Raw genomic sequence first — 26,129 nt, 5'->3', positions numbered from 1 at the left:
CAGCACATTCCAATACATAATACATGAGGACTGGGGGAAGGGAAAAGACACAGAAAGCAGGCAGTTACAAGACACAGAAAACAGGCAGTGATGAATGGAATATATTTCATCACATTCACCCCTTCTATAGATTTAGTCTGTTCGGGGGTTTGATAGTCCTCTGCGACCGACGTGGCTGTTGTGGTGCCGCGGGTGTCGGCTGGGTGTCCCCGGTAGCCTCCTGGGTCTCTGCCGGGGGTGCCGCCGGGGTTGTTGAAGGGGTAGTTGGTGGGGGTGCCGTTGGTCGATGTTCTTCCGGGGGTGATGATAGAATAGTGGGTGGGTAAGGGTTGCTGTGATCGTCGTCGCTGCTATTGCCATGGTTGTTGTCGATGCCGGCTGGGGCGACGTCTTTTATGGACACGGTGTCCTCCCTTCCGTCGGCGTGCCGGACATATGCGTATTGGGGGTTGGCGTGGAGTAGGTGTACTGGCTCCACGAGAGGGTCCGTCTTGTGGCCCCTCACATGCCTTCGCACGAGTACCGGACCTGGGGTGGAGAGCCATGACGGCATGGATACGCCTGAGGTGGATTTCCGAGGAAAGACAAACATTCGTTCATGAGGCGTGGCATTAGTGGCCGTACACAATAGCGACCGTATCGAATGGAGCACATCCGAGAGGACTTCCTGCCAGCGGGAGATAGGGAGGCCCTTGGTCCTTAGAGCTAGAGTGACTGCTTTCCACACTGTCCCGTTCTCTCGCTCCACCTGGCCGTTACCCCGGGGGTTGTAGCTGGTGGTACGGCTCGTGGCGATCCCCTTGGACAGCATGTACTGGCGTAGCTCTTCACTCATGAAGGACGCCCCCCTATCCGTGTGGATATAGCTCGGCATACCGAACAGGCAGAACAGGCTGTTGAGGCATTTAATGACCGTGGCGCTGGTCATGTCTGGGCAGGGGAAGGCGAATGGGAAACGGGAGTATTCGTCCACAATGTTCAGGAAGTAAACATTGCGGTCGACGGACGGGAGGGGGGCCCTTGAAATCTAAGCTGAGCCGCTCGAAGGGCCGTGTAGCTTTGATTAAGTGGGCTCTATCTGGGCGGTAGAACCGAGGCTTGCACTCAGCGCAAGTGTGGCAGTTCCTGGTCAGAGACCGAACTTCCTCAATCGAGTAGGGTAAGTTACGGGACTTTATGAAGTGGAACAGCCGCGTGACCCCTGGGTGGCAGAGGTCGTTGTGGAGGGTCTGTAGCCGATCCTCGGTGGCGCTGACACATATCCCTCGTGAGAGGGCGTCAGGGGATTTGTTAAGGGCCCCTGGCCGGTAAATGATGTCGTACTCGAAAGTGGAGAGCTCGATCCGCCACCTAAGAATCTTATCATTTTTAATCTTCCCCCTCTGTTTATTGTTGAACATAAACGCTACCGACCGCTGGTCGGTAAGTAGGGTGAAGCGTTTGCCGGCTAGGTAGTGGCGCCAGTGGCGCCTCCCACGATGGCTTGGGCCTCCTTTTCCACGGAGGAGTGTCTGATCTCGGGGCCTTGGAGGGTCCTCGAGAAGAAAGCTACGGGCCGCCCCGCCTGGTTGAGGGTGGCCGCCAAGGCGAAGTCGGACGCATCACTTTCCACTTGAAATGGAGTGTTCTCGTCCACTGCCTGTAGCGTGGCCCGCTCAATATCCTGCTTAATGCTTTTGAAGGCGGCGTGGGCCTCAGCAGAGAGCGGAAAAGAGGATGCTTTCAAGAGGGGGCGGGCTTTGTCGGAGTAGTTGGGGACCCATTGGGAATAGTAAGAAAATAACCCCAGGCACCTTTTCAGGGCTTTGGGAGTGTTGGGCAGGGGCAGCTCCCGTAGGGGGCGCAATCGGTCGGGGTCTGGTCCGATTTCCCCATTCTCCACCACGCTGCCCAGTATGCAGAGGCGCGTGGTGTTGAAAACGCACTTGTCCTCGTTATAGGTGAGGTTGAGTTTTTGTGCGGTTTTCAGGAACCTCTCGAGGTTCGAGTCGTGATCCTGCTGGTTGTGACCGCAGATGGTGACATTGTCGAGGTAGGGGAAGGTTGCCTGCAAGTGGTGGTCATCGACCATGCGATCCATCTCCCTCTGAAAGACCGAGACCCCGTTCGTCACCCCCAAAGGGGACTCTGAGGAATTGGTAGAGGCGTCCGTTCGCCTCGAAGGCGGTGTACGGGCGGTCCTCTGGTCTGATAGGGAGCTGGTGGTACGCTGACTTGAGGTCGATGGTGGAGAACACCCGGTATTGGGCGATTTGGTTCACCATTTCTGATATGCGGGGTAACGGGTAGGCGTCTAGTAGGGTGTACCTGTTGATCGTTTGACTATAGTCGATCACCATCCGTTTCTTCTCGCTACCCCCTTACCACTACCACTTGGGCGCGCCACGGGCTGTTGCTGTGTTCAATAATGCGCTCTTTCAGGAGCCTGTCTACCTCGGTCGCGATAAACCGCCTGTCCTCCCAGCTGTACCTCCTGCTTTTGGTCACTATTGGCCGGCTGTTAGGGGTAAGGTTCGCGAATAGCGAAGGCGGCTTTACCTTCAGGGTAGCCAGGCCGCACACTGTGAGGGGCGGCTGGGACCCACCGTACTTGAGCGTGATGCTTTGGTGGTTGCACTGGAAATCCAAACCTAAGATCACGCTCGCACATAGATTCTTCATGATTAATACTTTAAAATTATCATACACAGTTCCTTTAACGCACAATTGTACCGTGCAGTAACCCAGAATGGTCGATGTCTGGGTTTTATCGGCCATAGAGATGGTACCCTGAGCAGGGACCACCTTTAGGGAGAGTTGTTGTGCCAGTTCAGGGTGGATAAAACTCTCCGTGCTTCCACTGTCAATTAAGCATTTAACCCGGCACCCGTTTACCTCGATGTCCACCATTGATTTGGATAGCGGATGCGGCCTGGTCTGGTCCACTGTGACCGATGCCACTGTAGGGCCCTGATCGAGACAAGATGGCGTCCACGCTGTCTGCTCATAAGATGGCGGACCCCACGAGGTCGGGCAAGATGGCGTCCAAGATGGCCGCTCCCACGGCGCACACGCGGCGGTGGCGGGTTTTCCGGCGGTTGGTTTTCCGGCGGGGTTCCCTCTGCACACCTTCCCGAAGTGCCCCTTCTTACCGCACTTAAAGCAGGTGGTGCCTTTCGCCGGGCACAAGTTTCTGGTGTGCTTTGGCTGCCCGCAGAAGTAGCAGTTGGGTCCTTGGCGCGTCGCGGCTGTCGTAGGGCTTCTGGGGGGAGAGCTGGGCCCCGCCGGTGTCGGGCTGCCGGGCGGGGAAGATGCCTTCCAAGATGGCGGCGCCCTCGGCGCACACGTGGCGGCGTGGGCGGCGCGGGCTGAAGAGTAGGCGTCCGAGTTTCTCTGGGCATCTCCAGGGACCGCGCGGTGTCCGCAGCCTGTTTCAGGTCCAACTCCGTTTTTTCCAGCAGTCTTTGCCGGATGTGAGTGGAGCTGAGGCCTGTGATAAAGGCATCGCGAACAAGCTCGTCGGTGTACACTGCGGCTTTTACATCTCGGCACTTACAGTCCTTGCCAAGCTTTTTCAGGATGCTTAGGAACTCCTCCACCGATTCCCCAGGTCGCTGTGCGCGAGTAGCGAGTAGATGCCTAGCATACACCTCATTCGTAGGCTGCTGGTAATGCGCCTTTAAGGTGTTGCAGGCGGCCAGGTACGTATCGGCGTCTTGGATGAGGGGGTAAACCCGGTGGCTTACCCAATTCCGTAGCATTCCGAGTCTCATCTTCGCAGTGTCCGTAGCGTCTTTGACGGCTGCGGAATTGTCCAGGAAGAATTCCATACAGTCAAACCAGTGTCCGAAGCGTGCTGATGCGTCCGGAGCATGTTGATCCAAATCCAAACGTTCGGGTTTCAGGAGTTGATCCATAGTGTTGAAAATTGAGTTAATAAAATTGATGTGCCTCAATTATTCCGAGACTCGAAGTTAGCAGAACAAAAGTAAGGCTTTTATTAACTCAGAACATAACACGTAAAATAGAGAGATGTCTTCCTTCAGGAGGCTGATGCCCGACTGAACTTAGATTACAAAGGAGCCAGGTATGGGCGAAGCCCTGCACACAACCAGTTCCAGCACATTCCAATACATAATACATGAGGACTGGGGGAAGGGAAAAGACACAGAAAGCAGGCAGTTACAAGACACAGAAAACAGGCAGTGATGAATGGAATATATTTCATCACACAGGTTACATACACCACACTCTCTCTCTCCTTCCCTCTCTCTCTCTCTCTCTCTCCCTCTCTCTCTCTCCTTCCCTCTCTCTCTCCTTCTCTCTCCTTCCCTCTCTCTCTCTGTCTCTCTCTCCTTCCCTCTCTCTGTCTCTCTCTCTCCTTCCCTCTCTCTCTCTCTCCTTCCCTCTCTCTCTCTCCTTCACTCTCTCTCTCTCCTTCCCTCTCTCTCTCCTTCTCTCTCCTTCCCTATCTCTCTCTCTCCCCTTCCCTCTCTCTCTCTCTCTCTCCACTTCCCTCTCTCTCTCTCTCCCCTTCCCTCTCTCTCTCTCTCCTTCTCTCTCCTTCCCTCTCTCTCTCCTTCTCTCTCCTTCCCCCTCTCTCTCTCTCCTTCCCCCTCTCTCTCTCTCTCTCTCTCTCTCCTTTCCTCTCTCTCTCCCTCCCCCTCTCTCTCTCTCCCTCCCCCTCTCTCTTTCCCTCTCTCTCCTTCCCTCTCTCGCTCTCCTTCCCTCTCTCTCTCTCGCTCTCCTTCCCTCTCTCTCTCCTTTCCTCTCTCCCTCCTTCCCTCTCTCTCTGTCTCCTTCCCCCTCTCTCTCTCTCTCTCCTTCCCCCCTCTCTCTCTCCTTCCCCCCTCTCTCTCCTTTCCCCTCCCTCTCTCTCTCTCTCTCTCTCTCTCCCCCCAGTCTCTCTCTCTCTCTCTCTCTCTCTCTCCCCAGTCTCTCTCTCTCTCTCTCCCTCTCCCCCAGTCTCTCTCTCTCCCCCCAGTCTCTCTCTCCCCCAGTCTCCCTCTCTCTCTCTCCTTCCCTCTCTCCCTCCTTCCCTCTCTCCCTCCTTCCCTCTCTCTCTCTCTGTCTCCTTCCCTCTCTCTCTCTCTCCTTCCCCCCTCTCTCTCTCCTTCCCCCCTCTCTCCTTTCCCCTCCCTCTCTCTCTCTCTCTCTCTCCCCCCCAGTCTCTCTCTCTCTCTCTCTCTCTCTCTCTCTCTCCCCAGTCTCTCTCTCTCTCTCCCTCTCCCCCAGTCTCTCTCTCTCCCCCCAGTCTCTCTCTCCCCCAGTCTCCCCCTCTCTCTCTCTCTCTCTCTCTCTCTCCCCAGTCTCTCTCTCTCCTTCCCCCTCTCTCTGCTTCCCCCTCTCTCTCCTTCCACCTCTCTCTCTCCTTCCACCTCTCTCTCTCTCCTTCCCCCTCTCTCTTTCCCTCTCTCTCTCTTTTGCTCTCTCTCTCTCTCTCCTTCCCACACAGATAGACAGACACACAAACTCATTTATACATATAAAAATATTTGTACTTTTTTCATAACAACATGCCCTCAAAAAACCCTCAGCACCGCCGGGCACTCCAGCTAGTTTTATATATATAGATAGATAGATGTAATAGCAGAGCACTTGGAAAACAGTGACAGGATCGGACAAAGTCAACATGGATTTACAAAAGGTAAATCGTGCTTGACTAATCTGCTGGAATTTTTTGAGGATGTAACTGGTAAAATAGATAAGGGAGAACCAGTGGATGTGGTGTATTTGGACTTTGAAAAGGCTTTCGATAAGGTCCCGCATAAGAGATTAGCGTGTAAAGTTAAGGCACATGGGATTGGGGGCAAGGTATTGACTTGGATAGAGAACTGGTTGGCAGACAGAAAGCAAAGAGTTGGAATAAACAGGTCTTTTTCCGAGTGGCAGGCAGTGACTAGTGGGGTACCGCAGGGATCGGTCCTTGGACCCCAGCTATTTCACAATATATATTAATGATCTAGACAAGGGAAGTAGATGTAATATCTCCAAGTTTGCAGACGACACAAAGCTGGGTGGGCGTGTGTGCTGTGAGGAGGATGCTGAGAAACTCCAGTATGATTTGGACAGGTTGGCTGATTGGGCAGAAGCAGGGCAGATGCAATATAACGTGGATAAATGTGAGGTTATCCACTTTGGTGTCAAAAACAGGAAGGCAGAATATTATCTGAATGGCAATAGATTGGGAGAAGGGAGAAGGGTGTCCTTGTGCACCAGTCGCTGAAGTTAAGCATGCAGGTGCAGCAGGCGGTTAAGACGGCAAATGGTATGTTGGCCTTCGTAGCGAGAGGGTTTGAGTACAGGAACAAGGATGTCTTGCTGCAGTTGTACAGGGCCTTGGTGAGACCACACCTTGAGTATTGTGTGCAGTTTTGGTCGCCTTACCTGAGGAAGGATATTCTTGCCATGGAGGGAGTGCAGCGAAGATTCACCAGGCTAACACCTGGGATGGCAGGAATGACATTTGAGGAGAGATTGGGTCGATTGGGCTTATACTCGCTGGAGTTTAGAAGAATGAGAGGGGATCTCATTGAAACTTATAAAATTCTAACAGGACTAGACAGACTAGATGCAGGAAGGATGTTCCCGATGGTCGGGGGAGTCCAGAACCAGGGGTCACAGTCTAAGGATAAGGGGTAGGCCATTTAGGACAGAGATGAGGAGGAACATCTTCACCCAGAGAGTGGTGTACCTGTGGAATTCTCTACCACAGAAGGCAGTCGAGGCCAATTCATTAAATATATTCAAGAAGGAGTTGGATATATTTCTTAAGGCTAAAGGGATCAAGGGATATGGGGAGAAAGCGGGGACAGGGTACTGAATTTGGATGATCAGCCATGATCTCATTGAATGGCAGAGCAGGCTTGAGAGGCCGAATGGCCTACTCCTGCTCCTATCTTCTATGTTTCTATGTTTCTATGTTTCTATGGAGTTAGGTCGCAGATCAGCCATGATCTCATTGATTGGTGGAACAGGCTCAAGGGGCTGAATGGCCCACTCCTGTTCCTATGCTCCTAAAATTGAACTGTAATGGGCAATTGGCCTGAAGGGGTAGTGGAAGCAGATTCAATAGTAACTTTCAAAAAAGGGAATTGGATAAATACTCGAAGGGGAAACATTTGCAGGGCTGTGGGGAAAGGGCAGGGGAGTGGGACTAATTGGACAGCTCTTTCAAAAGCCAGCACAGGCACGATGGGCCGAATGGCCTCCTTCTGTGCTGTATCATTCTATGAATGCACTACACAAGGAGGACCATTATATGGTGCCAGTCTTGGTGCACTCATGACCCTGAGTCAGAAGGTCATGGATTGAACCCCCACTCCAGGTTTGGAGTACATATTCTAGCCTGACACTTCGGTGGAGTATTGAGGGAGTGCTGCATTACCTCTTTGGATGGATGAAAGAGATCACATGATGCTATTCAAAGAAGAACAGGAAGTTCTCTCAGTGTCTTGGTCAACATTTATTCCTAAAACAACGCTAACCATAAACAGATTAACTGAGCATTCTTCCCATTTTCTTTTCTTGCTGAAAGCTGCCTCAGTTGTCTATAACACAACAGTGACTACACTTACAAGTATTGACCCACTGTAAAGCGCTTTGGGATGTCCCGAGGATGTGAAAGGTGCTATATGAACACAACTCTTCTTTCATCAGATTGGTTGATGTCATCCTATTCTCGATGCTCCAAAACAGGATTCATGCAGTCGTTTTAGAGAAAATCACATCTATTGCTTTAGTTCCAAAATATTCTATTGAAATTGGTGTCGTCTTTAATAGTTACGGAAGCTTTTCTCCCCTCATAGAAACAGAAAATGCTGGAAACACTCAGCAGGTCAGGCAGCATCTGTTGGAGAGAGAAACAGAGTTAACGTTTCAGGTCGATGACCTTTCATCAGAACTGGAAGCAGTTAGAGCTGTAACAGGTTTTAAGCAAGTGCAGAGCCAGGGAAAAGGAGTAGGGGTGGCAAAGACCAAAAGGGAAGGTCTGTGATAAAGTGGAGGGCAGGTGTAATTAAATGACAAAAGGGCTGATGGTGCAAGGTAAAAGGTGGGTGGTTATTGGACAAGTAAAGAAACTTAAAGTGGCTACTTTAATTCTCCATCCCTATGAGGAGAGATTGAGTAGGCCTATATTCCCTAGAATTTAGAAGAATGAGAGGTGATCTTATTGAAACATACAAAATTCTTACAGGGCTTGATAGGGTAGATGCAGGGAGGATGTTTCCCCTGGCTGGGGAGTCTAGAACCAGGGGTCACAGTCTCAGAATAAGGGGTTGGCCATTTAGGACTGAGATGAGGAGAAATTTCTTCACTCAGAGGGTGGTGAATCTTTGGAATTCTCTACCCTAGAGGGCTGTGGAGGCTCAGTCATTGAGTATATTCAAGACAGAGATCGATAGATTTTTGGATCCGAAGGGAATCAAGGGATATGGGGATAGGGTGGGAAGGTGCTCCTGGTTTTATGTTCTTATCTCACTCCCAGCCTGACCGGCTGAGTGTTTCCAGCAGTTTCTGTTTTTATTTAAGATTGCCAGCATCTGCAGTATCTTGCTTTTGTTTAAACTCTTTTCCTGTCTGTTTTCTTTCCCTTTTAACATAACCAAGTAACTTTACACTAGTTGTGCTGTGTGCTTTTATTTTAGACCCTCCAGTGCCTGAGCTACAAGTTGTCATTGTAGAGCAAACACTGCCACCACTCATCCTCCGTAGAGTAGAAAATAAGAATGGACCTATTAGGTAAGTGTCTCAGATATATATAAAAAAAAGAATAAATGGAACCTTCCACCACTGATATGAAAAAGATTTAATTTCTAGTGTGTCAGCTGTGGTTCCGTTGGTAGCACTTTTGCCTCTGAGTCAGAAGGTTGTGGGTTCAAGTCCCACTCCAGAGACTTGAGCACATAATCCAGGCTGACACTCCAGTGCAGCACTGAGGGAGTGCAGCACTGTCGGAGGTGCCGTCTTTCGGCTGAGACGTTAAACTGAGGCCCTGTCTGCTCTCTCAGGTGGATGTAAAAGATCCCGTGGCACTATTTCAAAGAAGAGCAGAGGAGTTCTGCCTGGTGTCCTGGGCCAATACTTATCCCTCAACCAACATCACTAAAACAGATTATCACATTGCTGTTTGTGGGATCTTGCTGTGTGCAAATTGAGTGCCATGTTTCCCTACATTACAACAGTACTTCAAAAAGCACTTAATTGGCTGTAAAGTACTTTGGGATACCCTGAGGTTGTGAGAGGCGCTATAGAAATATAAATCTCTCTCTGATGGACACAGGTGGCTCACAATGTGTCATCATCATCATCACATGACAATAATTACAAAGTTACATTTTTTAAATGTCTTCAAATAATGATGGGTACAGCAACACATTAGTTGTTGTTTGGATCCACTAAGACACCAACATTTTTTACTGCCCCTGATACCTTTCATGATAAACGGAGGTTCTTGGAGAGCAGATCATGTGCAGCAAATGTAGCTGTCACTGCCAGTAGCTCTGTGCTTCCCCTGAAGTCCAGACACGCAGTGCACTGTATTCCTGAGGCAGGACCTAACTATAGGAGGAGTGCAGCGATGCTGAGAGTGGGAACTGCTGGTCAATCCAGCCTGCAGACAGTGATTGCGCAGCTTGAGATTTTATTGTTAAATTTCTTGCAAACAATAACATCAACTTGCATTTATATAGCGCCTTTAACGTCATAAAACATCCCCAAGGCAGCAAAACACTCACAGATGCGATTATCAAAAAAATTTGACACCGAGCCACATAAAGAGATATTAGGACAGGTATCCAAAAGCTTGATCAAAGAGGTAGGTTTTAGGGAGCTTTTTAAAGGAGGAGAGAGAGGTAGAGAGCCAGAGAGGTTTAGGGAGGGAATTCCAGAGCTTAGGGCCTAGGCAACAGAAGTTCCTTCATCGTCGCTGGGTCAAAATCCTGGAACTCCCTCCCTAACAGCACTAGGGGAGTACCTTCACCTCACGGACTGCAGCCCTTCAAGAAGGCGGCTCACTACCACCTTCTTGCAGGCAACTAGGGATGGACAATAAATGCTGGCCTTGCCAGCAATACCCACATCCCGTGAATGAATAAAAAAAAGGCACGGCCGCCAATCGTGGAGTGAATAAAATCGGGGATGCACAAGAGGCCAGAATTGGAGGAGTGCCGAGATAATAACTATTGTTTGTAAGGAGCCAGTAAGTGTTTGTTACAATGACCATGATTTTTTTTCTCCCCTGTCACAGTGCTTGATCAACGACTCATTTTTGATAATTTATTTCTCCCTCTTTAGGTTTTATCAAGTGGTTGTTTTACCATTGCATTTGCAACGCTCATTCGATTGCAATTCCCAAAACATGAGAAGTTTCTTTGGGCACAAAAGAGGCAATGAAGCATATGTCACAGCAGAATTCATGGCGATGGATGTTGAGGATGGGATGCAATTTTCTGTCGGAGACCGGCTGTACTACAGAGAGTATTATAACGCTGCTTTAGAAACTGACAAGAACTATTCCTTCCTGCTCAAAACTATTAGTGAATGGAATTATGTAAGTTGATCTTTATAGAAAAACACTTTTACATAACACTTTTAAAATTTGTTTTAAAATGAAATATTGTTGTCCAGCAACATTAGGTTTGTAGAAAAAGTATATTTTAGATTTCGAGGTCACGGTTCCCCAGAATAGTTGGCAATCTGGCCCAGAGAGGTCACGGGGTTAATGCTGCTGTGAGGTGGCTGTTATGGGAAATGGGGAAATTCATAGAGGTGCTCTTCTGATATTAGGGTTAAAGCACATTGGTGGGACAAGGCAGAGGGAGCTGCACCCTGAAGAAGGAGGTGCCATAAGAACATAAAACATAAGAAATAGGAGCAGGAGGAGGCCATTTGGCCCTTCGAGCCTGCTCCACCATTCAGTAAGATCATGGCTGATCTTCTACCTCCTCTCCACTTTCCTGCACTATCCCCATATCCTTTGATTCCCTTACTGTCCAAAAATCTATTGATCTCTGTCTTGAATATACTCAACGACTGAGCATCCACAGCCCTCTGGGGTAAAGAATTCCAAAGATTCACAACCCTCTGAGTGAAGAAATTTCTCCTCATCTCAGTCTTAAATGGCCGACCCCTTATTCTGAGATTATGACCCGAGTTCTAGACTCCCCAGCCAGGGGAAACATCCTCCCAGCATCTACCCTGTCAAGCCCCTTAAGAATTTTATATGCTTCAATGAGATCATCCCTCATTCTTCTAAACTCTAGGGAATATAGGCCTAGTCTACTCAATCTCTCCTCATAGGACGATCCTCTCATCCCAGGAACCAGTCTGGTAAACCTTCGTTGCACTCCCTCTAAGGCAAGTATATCCTTCCTTAGGTACGGAGATCAAAACTGTACACAGTACTCCAGGTGTGGTCTCACCAAGGCCCTGTATAATTGCAGTAAGACTTCTTTACTCTTATATTCAGATTGTGTCAGATTGATCAGTTGGTAATACTCGAGCTTTTGAGTCAGAAGGTTGTGGGTTCAAAGCACATAAGCTCAGCTAAAACTACAGTGCAGTACTGTGGGAGTGCTGTGTTGTCAGAGGTATCGTTCTTCGGATGAGATGTTAAACCGAGATCCCGTCTGCCTGTTCTGATGGGCGTAGAAGATCCTACTTGTACTATATGAGGAAGAGCAGGGAATTCATCTGGTCACCATTCTTCCCTCAACCAACACCACCAAAAACAGATTAACTAGGTCATTCATCTCATTTACTGTTTGTAAGATCTTTCTGTGCACAAATTGGTTGCCATGTTTGGCCACATAAGCACTTTGCAATATCCTGAGGATGCGATATAAAGAAAGAAAGACTTGCATTTATATATTGCCTTTTCCGACCTCAGGACATCCCAAAGTGCTTTACAACCAATGAAGTACTTTTGAAGTGTAGTCACTGTTGTAATGTAGTGAAATGTGGCAGTCAATTTGCGCACAGCAAGCTTCCACAAACAGCAATGAGGTACAGTAATGGCCAGATAATCTGTTTTAGTGATGTTGGTTCAAGGATAACTATTAGCCAGGACACCGAGGAGAACTTCTCTGCTCTTCGAAGTAGTGCCATGGAATTTTTACGTCCATCTGAGATGGTGATAATGACCAGATAATCTGATTTAGTGATGTTGGTTGAGGGATAAATATATGGGCCTAGAAATTTGTCTCCGTAGGTAGCGCAAAATGGGCGATATGGGATTGGCCGCCCGCTATACGCAGCGCCGGATATCCACTGCAGTCAGTGGAACTGAACATCCGGCGCTGCGTATAGCGGGCGGCCGATCCGGTACCGCACTTTTTGCACCACCTACAGAGACAAATTTCTAGGCCTTGACCTTTAAGCAGTTACGTGTGATCTGGAAAATGATCTATTCCCTTACGTTGACTTCTGTCGCCATGATTCACTAAAAAATGTTTTTGCAAGAATGGGATGAAAAGGTAGAAATTGAGAACACCCCAATCAATTTGCTTTGCTTGATCAATACTCCACCAGTGCACTAGGTGGAGCACTCTACCATTGTCTCACCCCTGCAGCAACAGAGAACGGTGGTGATTGGATACTCGTGACAGCTTTTATTCTATATTAAAGGAGGGAAGCCTAAGAGAAGTACACCCATTGCCAAAGTGCTCCTTGTCTGAATAATTTTTTTTCTCCAGCCTTTTTTTTAGTGCTCACAATTCACACGTATTTATCTCACTTCTCCTTAAATGCATCTATGCTATTCACCTCAGCCAGTCCATGTGATAGTGAGTTCCACATTCTCACTTCTCTGGGTGAAGAAGTTTCTCCTGAATTCCCTATTGGATTTATTAGTGACTATCTTATATTTATGTCCCCTAGTTTTGGTCTCCCCTCACAAGTGGAAACATCTTCTCTACGTCTACCCTATCAAACTCCTTCATCATTTTTAAAGACCTTTATCAGGTCACCTCTCAGCCTTCTCCTTTCCAGAGAAAAGAGCCCCAACCTGTTCAATCTTTCCTGATAGTTCTAATTTATTGGCCATTTCTAGTTGCCCTGAGAAGATGGTGATAGTGGACCTTCTTCTCGAAGCGCTGGGAGCGGTTTGATACAACTGAATGGCTTGCTAGATCACTTCAGAGGGCAGTTAAGAGTCAACCATATTGGTGTGGGAACTGGAGTCACATATAGGCCCAGATCGGGTCAGGACGGCAGGTTTCCTTCCCCAACGGACATGCACCAGAAACTGGGCCGAGATTGCCACTGAATGCAAGACTTATATGGATGGCAGAGAGGAACGACTCTCCTTCCATCAGTCGAGGCTGAGTTCAAGTCTGGTCTCCTCATCATTTTAAAAGCACAAATGACTAATGTTTCCACATACATTAGAAATTGTGACATAGGGACATAGGAATGTGCAGGGCCAGAATAGACCATTGCAGTCCATCTGGCAGGCTTCAGAATAAAAATAATACCATATTTCTTATTTTTATTTCTTGTGCCCCTCAATCATTTCTTTTGTCCAAAAAATAACCAGGTTGCCAGTACCTGCACTGCCTCTGTGGGTTGTCTGTTCCACATATTCACCGCCCTCTGTGCGAAGTAATTAAATCTAAACTCTGTTCATCTGCCCCTGGATTACAGAGCGTGTGGCGATGTCAGACAGTTTATTGGAGCTCAGCTTATCCATCACCCCTAAGAATCCTGAAAAATGCAATTTCCGGCAATAGTTTAGTCAGTCACACTCGTGAGCCTTTCCTCCAGCCTTGTTGTAAAGCGCTCAGAAAAGATCTTGTGCTGTGAGGAGCGCAAATGCAAGTTGTTGTGAAATAAATTCCATATTTGTGCTGGCGTAAACGTATTTATAAAACGGGAACTGCATTTGACAGCAAAGAGCCTAACAGATCCCGCTCAATCACTGACAAGAGTTGCTTCGATTTTTGTTTCCTTAGTCTGAGTCTGCTTGCTTCAAAAGCATCTGCACCTCATCAAGAACTGTTCTATATATAGTCTGAACATTTCCTCCTAGGCACCTGATCAAGAACTGTTCTATATATAGTCTGAATATTTCCTCCTCGGCAGATCTATTTTTGTTGTCACTGGTCAGAGGTTATTGGCTTTAGCCTGTTTTCTGTATGCAAGCTTGCCATTTTGGGAAGTGAAGTCACAATTTAAAGTGAGTGTTTTTGTTTTATTAGGTGAAGAAACAGTCATGTGTGATTTTGGCGCAGTTAAAAGGTGAGATGAATTATATATTGTATGTAATTAAATGATTGCCCCAGTAGAGCAGCCTTTACAATCAGAAAGAGTGGAATAATTGCAGACAGTCTTCATTCTAGCCAACCATACAACAGTCACTGCAGTTTGTGCAACAGTGTAAAATGGGCGATAGCGAGTCGGCAGCCTGTTTTACATCTCGCCTGAATTGAAGTCAATGGAAATAAAAATGGGGAGAGATGTAAAACGGGCTGCCTAGTCGCTATCTCCTGTTTATACACTGTCGCACAAAGTCAAAATCGACCCCATGGCGTGAAGCACTTTGAGAGCTTTCGATGTGAAAGGGTGCAATGCAAATGTGAGTTTTCTCATTCAATGATTCTGAGGCTTGTAGTTCGTATAGTTTAAATGTACCAAAATACAAAAGGCCAGATAATCGAGTTGCCCAATTTTGGTGCTTTTTGTAGACGTGATTATTTTCAGCCCCAGAATCCATCTTTTCAAATTGCACGGTAAGTGTGTGCACCAGGATTATCAAAGGGAAGATGGAAACAGTCGAGGTTTTGGGAATGGGGTGGGGGGTGCCTGGTGTGCCTCCACATTAAAGTATTACTTTGTCATTTTTTGTTGTTGTTGCAATTTTCTCCCCTCCTGAAGATGTTTTTTATGCTGACTATGATTCACAGGACCAGCTGCCCTTCAGTGTACAAATCCCAGGATGTGTGTTTCAGACTCTTCACTCCTGAACACCAGTCCACAGACTGTGTTTACACTAAGAGCTTATCTACATACGTAGCAGGTGTGTCCTGGGACAGGGGCAGCCAAAACCTCGCTGAAAATAAAGACAAGACACAACTTGATCAGCAAACCAGCAGGTTCATCCTTTGTGCAGACCATTAAGAAACTCTTGGCTTGCCTTGTGTTATTCTGTCGCAGACTATTGCTCCCTCCTCACGCAGGACTAGTGGACACTCAGCTGAGTGAAACCATGTGTATGATTAACAGGAACCATGAGACCAACCAACCTGGTCTGGCTGCCGTTCCTGTCCAGCATCACCCCTCCTGACCTCAGGTGACAGTTCGCCTTGTAGAATCTGCTCCTTTAAGGTGCGAGACTTGCCACATCTACCCCTGTTTAACAATGGCCCAGAAATTCGGGTCGGGGGCTTCCCGCGGGTGCAAGCCCCCGACCTGCACTTACCTTGCGCGCCGGCCGTTGAGCTCTGGGCCCGCGTGGAATTCCGATCCGGGGCCTGCTCCAGCTGCCGGCGCGCAGTGCTTGCGTATCCCAGGGGCGCAGTTAGTTCGATGCGTCCCCTGGGATCACGTGGGCCATGGGGAGCCAATCGGAGCAGGGAATGCTCCATTCATAAGTCTGACAGGAAGAGCTGTCAAAACTTAGAAATACTACGGGCCCCATAACATCACTAAATCTTCAAATAAATTTTAAAAAAACATCACATTTTTTAAATAAACTACAAATTACATGAAATAACTATTTTAAACAATAATTTACATTTTTGAAAAAAATAATTTTATTTTCTAACGGGGCTAAAAATAAACTTACCTTTAAAGTATTTAAAAATAATAAACCTGTGGAAAAAATGTTTTAATTTTAATTAATTCACCACTTAACCTTGTAAAAAGCAGGCCTTACGCCTGCTTTTTATATGTCTAACTTCTGGATACTTACCCTCCAGGGAAAACCTGTTTTAAAAAAAAAAAAAAAAACGAAGTTCGATGCGCATGCGCTGCCTCTCCCGCGCACGCGCTCGACCTCTGAACCCCTGCTTTCAGGGGAATGGAAGTGCCGGTTTCCGTGCATGCGCAGTGCATGCAGGAAACCGGCACTTCCATTGGGCTTACGGGTGAGTACCCAGTGCGTATTCACCCGTGGAGACCCGAATTTCTGGGCCAATGTGTTTAATCCACCGAGCCACCATCTTAGCTTAAGGCTAACATGGAGTGGTTGAGGCGACTCGCACAGATGCATTTAAGGGGATAGCAAAATACTGCGGATGCTGGAAATCCGAAATAACAACAGAAAATGCTGGAAAAACTCAGCAGGCCAGGCAACATCCGTGGAGAGAGAAATAGAGTCAATGTTTCAGGTCAAAATCGAGTCTTTACGAAGGGTTTCAACCTGAAACGTTGACTCTATTTCTTTCTCCACGGATGTTGCCTGGCCTGCTGAGTTTTTCCAGCATTTTCTGCATTTAAGGGGAAGCTAGATAAACACATGAGGGAGAAAGGAATAGAAGGATATGCTGATAGGGTGAGATGAAGTAAGGTGGGAGGAGGCTCAAGAGCAGCATGAACCAATTGGGCTGAATGGCCTGTTTCTGGGCTGTAAATTCTGTGTAAGGCACCCCGATTGGACAGTTCCACCAGGGAACCGAGATGTCACCTCCAGATGGCGCACTAGGTGCCAAGAACTAGCTTCAAACATAACCAATGGCTATTTAGTGACAGATCCAACAGTTCAGCCCCTGGTTTTGACCTTTCAACCTCATCTGTGGGTAAAGCTCAGTCACTTCAGGTGTGGAATGATGAGATGTGCTGCAAATGATTATAAAAGGGGGCCTTTGTGACTCCCCCCTTTGTTGCTGTGGCCAGTTAGACGATATAGGCCACATCCTTGCAGGCTGCCCCCCTCGGCAAGGCCTGTCTGATTCCCTAATGGACTTTACATAAAAGATCCCACGGCCACAATTTCGAAGAAGTGCAGGGGAGTTCTCCCCGGTGTCCTGGGCTAACATTTATTCCTCAACCAACATCACAAAAAAATGATTATCTGGTCATTATCACAAGGCTGCTTGTGGGAGCTTGCTGTGCTCAAATTGGCTGCTGCGTTTCCTACATTACAACAGTGACTACACTTCAAAAAGTACTTCATTGGCTGTAAAGTGCTTTGGGACTTCCTGAGGTCATGAAGGGTGCTGTATAAATGCAAGTCTTTCTTTTTTATTCCTTACACAATATCCTTCACTCAGCTACTGAATGGTTAGGGCACTTAGACTAACACGTTTGATTTGACGGTCTATGTTAATGCAGTTGCAATAAAAATATATTTAATAATTCATTCTACAACTTACTGCACATATTTTTAGAGGGGGAATTGCTAAATCTATTCTGAACAGTCTGAGTGCTGTCAGTTATATCATAAAGTTGATTTTCATGAAATATGGAAGTCATTAAAATGACAAGGAGCTTTTTCCCTTAACTTTCCTGTTCCAATCTTAACAACAACAACTTGCATTTATGTAGCACCTTTAACGTAGTAAAACATCCCAAGATGCTTCACAGGAGCGTTATCAGTCAGAATTTGACCCCAGGCCACATAAGGAGATATTCGGACAGGTGACCAAAAGCTTGGTCAAAGAAGTAGGTTTTAAGGAGCGTCTTAAAGGCGGAGAGAGCTGGAGAGGCTCCGATCTTCCTTCTAGCAGGGAGTTCTCCCGGGTTTCCCACCCGCATCGGAGCCATCCGCTCCCCCTCCACCCCCAACCTGTGTTCCCCATGAAAATCCAGCCCAGGGAGAGGGCGAGGCCATGGAGAGATTTGGAAACAAGGATGAGCATTTTAAAATCAAAGCGTTGCTGGACTGGGAGCCAATGTAGGTCATTGAGCACAGGGGTGATGGGTGAACGGGTCTTAGGATACGGACAGCAGAGTTTTGAGTGAGCTCAGGTGTATGGAGGGTGCAAGGTGGGTGGGCAGCCAGGAGAGCGTTGGAATAGCTGACGAGCATGCTTCATCACACTGGGGAAGCTTATGTGATGATTAGTTGATCCTTTAATAGTTCAAAATGGCCCATTTCCTGTCTGTAAGCATTCCAACGCCCCAACAATGACAGAAAAATTGGAACTACGCATTTATTTGAGTCCTTATCTGCCTGCCGATCATATTCTCGGGTTAATGATATGGGTGCTCTTGAAATGATGTGCTGCAGTATGCCTAAAGGAATGCAGTTCATCAAATTAGTGGGCATGTTTTTATCGTATCCTGGAGTTTATTGTTGGCAGTGAATATTTTACTGCCTTCATCTCAGCTAATTTGATCTTCTAGCAGTGAGCTCATCATTTAAATTTTGTGTTGATGCATTCAGCAATCTTAAAAAGGTTGAAGTTATGAGTTAAAGGGGAAGAATAAACATTGTAACAAATGGTAAAGTGCAGGCTGAACGATGGGGGACTCAGCCAGTATCAGTACGTCAGCACAACACCGTTGAATAACTCAAATAATGAATGCATCGCTCCAAGGAAGACACAGTCAATGCATTTGACGTCGATCTGTCTGTCCCCTCCCCCACCCACCTCAAACCAAAAATCCTATAGCTCTGCCTTCGCCAACCTTCACCAATAACAAAAAAAAGAGACAGAACTCTGAGCAAGGAGACTAAGTTATTATAATCTGGAACGCACTGCCTGAAAGCGGTGGAAGCAGATTCAGTCGTAACTTTCAAAAGGGAACTGGATAAATACTTGAATAGGAAAAATTTGCTGGGCTATGGGGAAAGAGTAGGGGAGTGGGACTAATAGGATAGCTCTTTCAAAGAGCCGGCAAAGGCACAATGGGCCCAATGGCCTCATTGTATGATTTTAAGAACCACCATTTGCAGCGTTCCAATACTCTTTATTTCCATATTGAACTTGAAACTCTTTCTCCACCATGCCTACCTTTCCTGTAACTAAGTGCTGGTCGCGTTCCACTTCCTATTGTTGTGTTTCTGTCTTGGTGTGACCACTGTGACAGGAGGTGGGGCAAGGGCTGGTAGCAGACACAGCGACGCTGGTTCTTGGGGTCAAGGTGGCTCTAAATTCGCTTGTGCTCAGTGTTAGATCCGTGGTTCAGTGGATAAATAATTACACGGATGCTGTACATAAACAAATAACAAGTCTTTACTGGAGGAGGGTAATCTCTAGACTGGAGTACAGAGGCATGTGCACAGCTTATATACCGGTGTGGTTACTGCCGGTACTACAGTATACAGGAGCTGTAAAAAGTAGTTCTGACTTAAAGCACATACACTACAATTCCTCCCTTTTTAGATTAATAATACCCCCTTAATATTCAAATAACAATTACATTTTTACATGTACATTCAATAACAAAAGTCCATTTATAGATTCAGTCTTTGGGGCGGCTTCCTGACCCTTTCGGGATAGCGCCTTCCCGGAGGTTCTTGTTCTTGGTGCAGAGGCGATTCTGACCCCCTTTCATCGGGTAGTTCATCGGGTTCCACTGCTACTGGGTCTGAAGTAGATGCTACCGGTATGTCGGGTTCATCCCCAGGTACTCGAGACATGGGGTTGACGCATTCCTGTGATGCTAAGATCTGATCGACGTGGCGTCTCACAATGTTCTCCCCGACATCCACTGTGTACATTAATGGCCCCTGCCTTGTACATATTGTTCCGGGTTGCCACTTCTCTGTTCGATAGTCACGGGCCAAGACTGGTTGCCCTACATTGAAGCTCCTTGTCGGCTTCTCATTGATGTGCTGGAATTGTTTGTCCTCAACATTTCTTCGCACATTTGGTCTGAGCAAGTCCAGACGAGATCTCAACCTTCGGTTAAAGAACATCATGGCCGGGGTCTGGTTGGTAACTGCATGTGTTGCGTTTCGGTAGGCTAATAAGAAATTGTCCATCTTATGCTGTAGTGGAATTTCCTCGTCGCACATGGCCTTTATCGCCTTCTTAAAGGTTTGTACGAACCTCTCAGCCAATCCATTGGTGGCTGGATGATACGGGGCGGATGTGTAATGCCTTACCCCATTCCTTTTCATGAATTTTTGGAACTCATCGGACACAAACTGTGGTCCATTATCAGAGCAGATCTGCTCTGGCAACCCGTTTCTGGCAAATATGGTCCGTAGGACTGCAATCGTTTTCTCTGTAGTGGTTGAAGACATCTTTATCACCTCAGGCCACTTTGAATGAGCATCCACTGCTATTAAGAACATTGAGTCCATGAATGGACCAGCGAAATCAATGTGCACCCGTTGCCATGGAGAGGAGGGCCACTCCCATGGGTGTAGAGGGGCATGTGGTGGTGCATTTTGGACCTTCTGGCATCCTAAGCAGCTCTTAGTTAGGTCTTCGATTTGTTGATCGATTCCCGACCACCACACATAAGCCCTAGCTAGGCTTTTCATTTTCACTCCCCCCAGATGACCTTCATGTAGCTCATTTAGCACTCTCTCCCTTAACTTGGGTGGAATCACCACTCTGGATCCACACATCACTGTCCCCTGGCATACTGACAGCTGTTCTCTTCTGGATGAGAATGCTGGCAACAGTGAGTCGCCATGTGTTGGCCATCCCCTCACCGTCAATTCATATACGTCGGATCATTGCAGTTCTCCTTCTCTATATCCGCGTTTGTTACTGGCAATCGTTCAATTATCGACGAATAAAATATCTCGATAGGGTCCACTGCTGGTGCTTCCTCCGCAGTAGGAAGTGGCAGGCGCAATAGCCCATCAGCGTTCCCATGCTGTCTCGTGCCTTTATATTCTATTTCATATTGATTCGCCCCTAGAAACAGGGACCATCTTTGTAATCGCTGTGCAGTCATTACTGGCACGCTCTTCTTAGGATTAAAGATGGAGACAAGTGGTTGGTGGTCAGTCAGCAAGGTGAACGTTTGTCCATGCAGATAGTGGTTGAATTTTTTTACTCCCCATACTAGGCTGAGGGCTTCCCTGTCAATCTGGGCGTAGTTGCGCTCGGCTGAGGTTAGTGACCGAGACGCAAAGGCTACTGGCCTCTCCAAACCGTCCGGGAATTTGTGCGACAGCACCGCTCCAATGCCGTAGGGTGATGCATCACATGCCAAACGAATTGGTAGTGCTGGGTTGAAATGGGCCAACACCTCTTTTGATGTGATCAATTCTTTACACTCCTGGAAAGCTCGTCTACGTTCGTCATCCCACTTCTATGGTACCCCTGTTTGCAGTAGGGTGTTCAGCGGGTGTAATACCATAGACAAATTTGGTAAGAACGTGTGGTAATAGTTTACCAGCCTGAGGAACGACCTCAGTTGTGACACATTTTCCGGTGCTGGAGCCTTGACTACTGCCTCCATCTTGTCAGGGGACTTATGTAACCCCTCTTCATCGATGACGTGGCCGCAATATGAGATCTGTTTCTGAAAAACTCGCACTTATGGCGATTAGCTCGTAGCCCATATTCCTTTAATCTGGCGTGCACCTTCTCCAAGTTAGCGAGGTGATCACCGTCATTTTCGCCCGTGACCAAGATGTCATCCAAATAACACTGGGTCCCTGGAATCCCTTGCAGGACCTGATCCATCGCCCTTTGCCAGATAGCCGGAGCCGAGGCTACTCCAAACACCAGCCGGTTGTATTGATAGAGACCTTTATGGGTGTTGATCGTAAGGTAATGTTTCGAAGCTTCTTCTACCTCCATTTGCAAGTACGCCTGGGCTAGATCAATTTTTGTGAAGCGTTTACCACCAGATAGCGAGGCGAAAATATCCTCAATTCGTGGAAGCGGATATTGCACCGTGTGAAGGACTGGGTTCACTGTCACCATAAAACCCCACAGATGCGGACCTTCTTTGGTTCCCCAGGCGTATTACTCAACGACCTCTTCATTACAGGAACGATGGGTGTAGCCCACTCGCTCCAGTCCACTTTGGACAGTACTCCTGAACGTTCCAACCCTTCCAGCTCTGCTTCAACCGCTGGTCTGATCGCATAAGGCACTGGTCTGGCCTTCAGAAACTTTGGGCTTGCATTATCCTCTATTTTAATTGTTGCTGTTATTCCTTTTAGTGTTCCTAGTCCCTCCTGGAACACTTCTTTTGCGTCAGTTAGCATTTTTGACAGTCGTCCAGGTGTGACGTCGTCATCCTTTTTGGCCTCCACCTTCAGTGCCTGTATGGAATGCCAATCTAAATGTATCTTCCGGATCCATTCACGTCCTAGCAGTGGTGGTCCTCCATTTGGCAATACATATATATCCATTTTAGGTATTTCCTGACCTTTATATGTCACTTTCACCCTTATTTTTCCTTTGGGGTAGACTTTTTGCCCTGTATACGTCTTCAAGACAATCTCTGTAGCTTTCAAGGGTATGTGTGAAAATAGCCGCTTGTAGTCTCTTTGATTTATGACTGTTAGAGCTGACCCTGTGTCCAATTCCATTTCCACTTGGACTCTGTCTATCTTGAGTGTAACCCAGATAGTCTGGTGATCCTCCATTTCGGTTACATTATATAGTTTCAGACAACCCAGCTCCTTGCTTCCGGAGTCTGTGTCACTTTTCTGTTCGTCTGAACCACTGTCCATCACCTGGTGTACCTTTTTGTACTTCTCCTGTGGAGATTTCTTACTGTTGGTTTTCTTCCCAGACCTGCAGACTCTTGCTATGTGTCCTGCTTTCCCACACTGTCTGCACACTTGGTCCTTGAACCAACAATCTTTCTGGTCATGTGTTCTGCCGCAGCGATAGCACTTCCCTGTTCCATAGGTCATTTCGTTGGTGCCATATTCTTGCGGTCTCCGTTGTATCTCTGCAGCACCCCTTGCGGCTGCTTCGTGTGATACTGCCATACTGAAAGCTTTGTCCAGCGTAAGGCCCTTTTCTGATAGAAGCCGTTTCTGGGTTCCTTCACTTTGTAGCCCACACACAAACTTGTCCCTTAACGTGTCTGCTAGTCCCGCTCCAAACTGGCAGTATTTCGATAGCTTGCGCAGTTCCGTTAGGTACTCAGCATTGCTTTCGTCTTTGTGTTGGTTCCTTTTATGGAACTTAAATCGTTCTGCTATCAGCAGTGGTGTGGGGTTTAAGCGGTCCTGTAGGATTTCTACTATGCTTTCAAAATTCTTGTTCACCGGCTTCTCTGGGGTTATTAGATTTCGCAGTAACCCATAAGTTTTTGCACCCATGGAATTTAACAGAACCAGTGCTTTATTAGCATCTGGCACTTCATTCGCCCTGCAGTACACCTCAATACGTTCCACATATGTCACCCAATCTTCGACTTCATTGTCGAACGTAGAGGTACTGCCACTCTTCGGCATCCTTGGTTGTGCGTTAACTATCACCAATGGCGCCTCCCACGCTTCCCTTTCTTCTCTGCTGGCACAAAATGGCATCTCATGCGCTTTCCTTCCTTCCCGCACTCGCCCGTCTTCTCCGTTGCGGCTTCGCAAAATTGCGTCTCCCGCGCTCTTCCTTCTCCGCGGTTAAATGGCGCCTCCCGCGCTCTCCCTGCTTCTCCGTGGCTCAATGGCGTCTCCCATGCTCTCCCTGCTTCTCCGCAGCTCAATGGCGTCTCCCCTTGCTTTGCCCCGCGGACCCTGATCAGCCCGTGATCCCTGGCTGTGCTCTGCACGTTCTTCTCTTGATATTTGTCGACGCCGCTCAGTCTAGAACCCGGCTGTTTCTTACCCTGTCTCTCTCCGGTTTTGCAGTATTTTTCCTCGACGCCGCTCGGTGATCAACCCCCGGCTACGCCCTGCTCTCTTCACCCTTTTTCTTACCCCATCGACGCTGCCCGGCTCTCTCTGTCTGCCGTCGGTCGGCTCCAGCCGCCGCTGCTCGGGAAGGGTCTGCTCTGGACCTGTCATCAGTCTCTTACTGCTCGTTGTGGCTGGGGAACCAAGCCCGGCTCTCCACAGCCTCCCCAGTGAAGTTGGATCTCTGCCTGACTGCTGGGTGGTTGCTCGCGGTCGACACCCGTGTTCCTGGACTCGACTTTTTTTTTTAATGTTGCAGGTAGATTCGCATCAACACTCGTCGCCACTGTTAGATCCGTGGTTCAGTGGATAAATAATGACATGGATGCTGTACATAAACAAATAACAAGTCTTTACTGGAGGAGGGCAATCTCGAGACTGGAGTACAGAGGCATGCGCACAGCTTATATACCGGTGTGGTTACTGCCAGTACTACAGTATACAGGAGCTGTAAAAAGTAGTTCTGACTTAAAGCACATACACTACACTCAGTATCTTGGGTGGCAGGGGGTGCGGGGTGGGAACAGGAGAGCAGCCTTCTACGCTCTCGGGCTCCACATTAATCGAAGGGACGGGGGAGATGGACTCGGTGATGGTAGCACGGGTTGGCGTTAATGCAGCAGCTACCAACGAGGACCGTCTTGCCCCTGGTTGCATCCGAATCACCACCTGTGAGCTGATCAGTGTGAGAACTGACGCAACAGCATCGTTCGCACTCCCGAAGCTTGGGATCAGTTCTCTTCCTGATTTCTCCCAGCTAGTCCATAGAAAAAGAATAAGAAAGACTTGCACTTATATAGCGCCTTTCATGACCTCGGGACATTCCAAAGCACCTCACAGCCAAGTGCAGTCACTGTGTTAATGTAGAAAACGCGACAGCCAATTTGCGCACAGCAAGGTCAGTCAAGGTTCTGCTCTTGATCGCTATTCAGTGGCCCTGGCTAGAAGTGCACGTGTTTAGATGTTAACTGAGAACAGGCTCCCATAATCAGATTGCCAGCTGATACTCGGGGGTTGCGGGGGGAGTGGGGTTACATTTTGACATGAAAAATCGGAGTGTCTATTGACACCACTGTGTCAACCAATGAGTTGGAGATTGGGCGGAACTTATGGCAGGACTCACAGCAAACCATCTATTTTTCAGCAAGAAAGTCTATTTACCCAGCAAACAGAACTCATGACCAAATCTACAGCAACATCTCCTGATAATAGCAGGATTATTTCTCCAATAAAATGCAGTGAGTGGAGGATAGTTACATAATACAAATTCTGTGCGTAAAATCAATCCCAGCAGTGATTGACGGGGGTGGGGTGGGTGGGGGGGGAAATTACCCAATCATCTCTATTCTGGCCGGGAATAGTTGTATCACTATACGCAGCTTTGAAAAATGGCTACTGGTGCACATTACAAATGGCAACCAGTGGCCATGGAACTATACATCAGCACGAGTCACTGCCCTCAGGAAAATTAAAAGACGCTTTGAACATCATTGCACAATTTATTTTATTTGACAAACCCAGGTGTAGATGGGAGTTTGACACTCAGTTGAAATCTATTGTTGCAAAATAAGGTGGAAGCATTGACTGTCAGAACCACAACTATTTTCCAAGCCCTGTATTACTTGGATTTGAAATAACATCAGCCTATAAATCACAGGAGCCATCACCTTGTCAATTAATTAACTACATTGCAATTTAAAAAAAATGACAGTACTAGGTTTGTTCCTTTTGTGTATTATCAAACTATTCTGTTTGCCATCACCATTAGTTTCGGATGAGACGTTAAACCGAGACACTGTCTGCCCTCTCAGGTGGATGTAAAAGATCCCACGGGCACTATTTTGAAGAAGATCAGGGGAGTTCTCCACGGCGTCCTGGCCAATATTTATCCTTCACCTAACATCACTAAAAACAGATGATCTGGTCATTATCACATTGCTGTTTGTGGGAGCTTGCTGTGCGCAAATGGGCTGCCACGTTGCCTACATTGCAACAGTGACCACACTTCAAAAGTACTTAATTGGCTGTAAAGTGCTTTGGGACGACCCAAGGTGAAATGCTCTGTATAAATGCAAGTCTTTCTTTGTTTTCTTTTATTAATTCCTTCTCGTGGGTCATTTTGGCTAGCAGAGTGTCACTGATGTTGATTAATCAGCTCAGTATAGTAGCAGCTATTTTGATACAGGTTTTTTTACCGCTATACATAATTTGAAATTAAACTCTGAGGATATCAAAGTTATAACGTGAGTCTCCATCTGTGAGCATTGCCTCAAAATGTCTTCCTGTGCCAGTCTTTTCAGACACATAGGGCAGGATTTTCATTGGGCCGTGGAGGCGGGATTGGAGGCGTGTGGGGGGTTAAAATTGCAAAAACTGGCATGCTGGCCCAACCCCGCCTCCAAGCAATTTTCATTAATTCGTGTCTAACCGTCCCGCCTCC

The 26,129-nt window shown here is 47.5% G+C and overlaps 1 protein-coding gene across 1 annotated transcript in view; it reads left to right on the top strand.

Annotated features, from left to right (window-relative positions):
- susd1 (sushi domain containing 1) overlaps positions 1 to 26,129 on the top strand; it is a 296,951-nt gene that overhangs the window by 248,146 nt on the left and 22,676 nt on the right. The window contains exons 18-20 of the mRNA XM_085984560.1: positions 8,628 to 8,721; positions 10,276 to 10,531; positions 14,178 to 14,217. Of these exons, the coding sequence (XP_085840686.1) occupies positions 8,628 to 8,721; positions 10,276 to 10,531; positions 14,178 to 14,217 (390 nt within the window). The remainder of the gene's footprint in view (positions 1 to 8,627; positions 8,722 to 10,275; positions 10,532 to 14,177; positions 14,218 to 26,129) is intronic.

Source organism: Somniosus microcephalus, chromosome 1, assembly GCF_052327205.1.
Source record: "Somniosus microcephalus isolate GS21.2 chromosome 1, FLI_Smic_1.0, whole genome shotgun sequence".
Taxonomy (NCBI): Eukaryota; Metazoa; Chordata; class Chondrichthyes; order Squaliformes; family Somniosidae; genus Somniosus; species Somniosus microcephalus.
The sequence above is the reverse complement of the archived record's forward strand: the minus strand, read 5'-3'. Positions and strand labels throughout refer to the sequence as shown.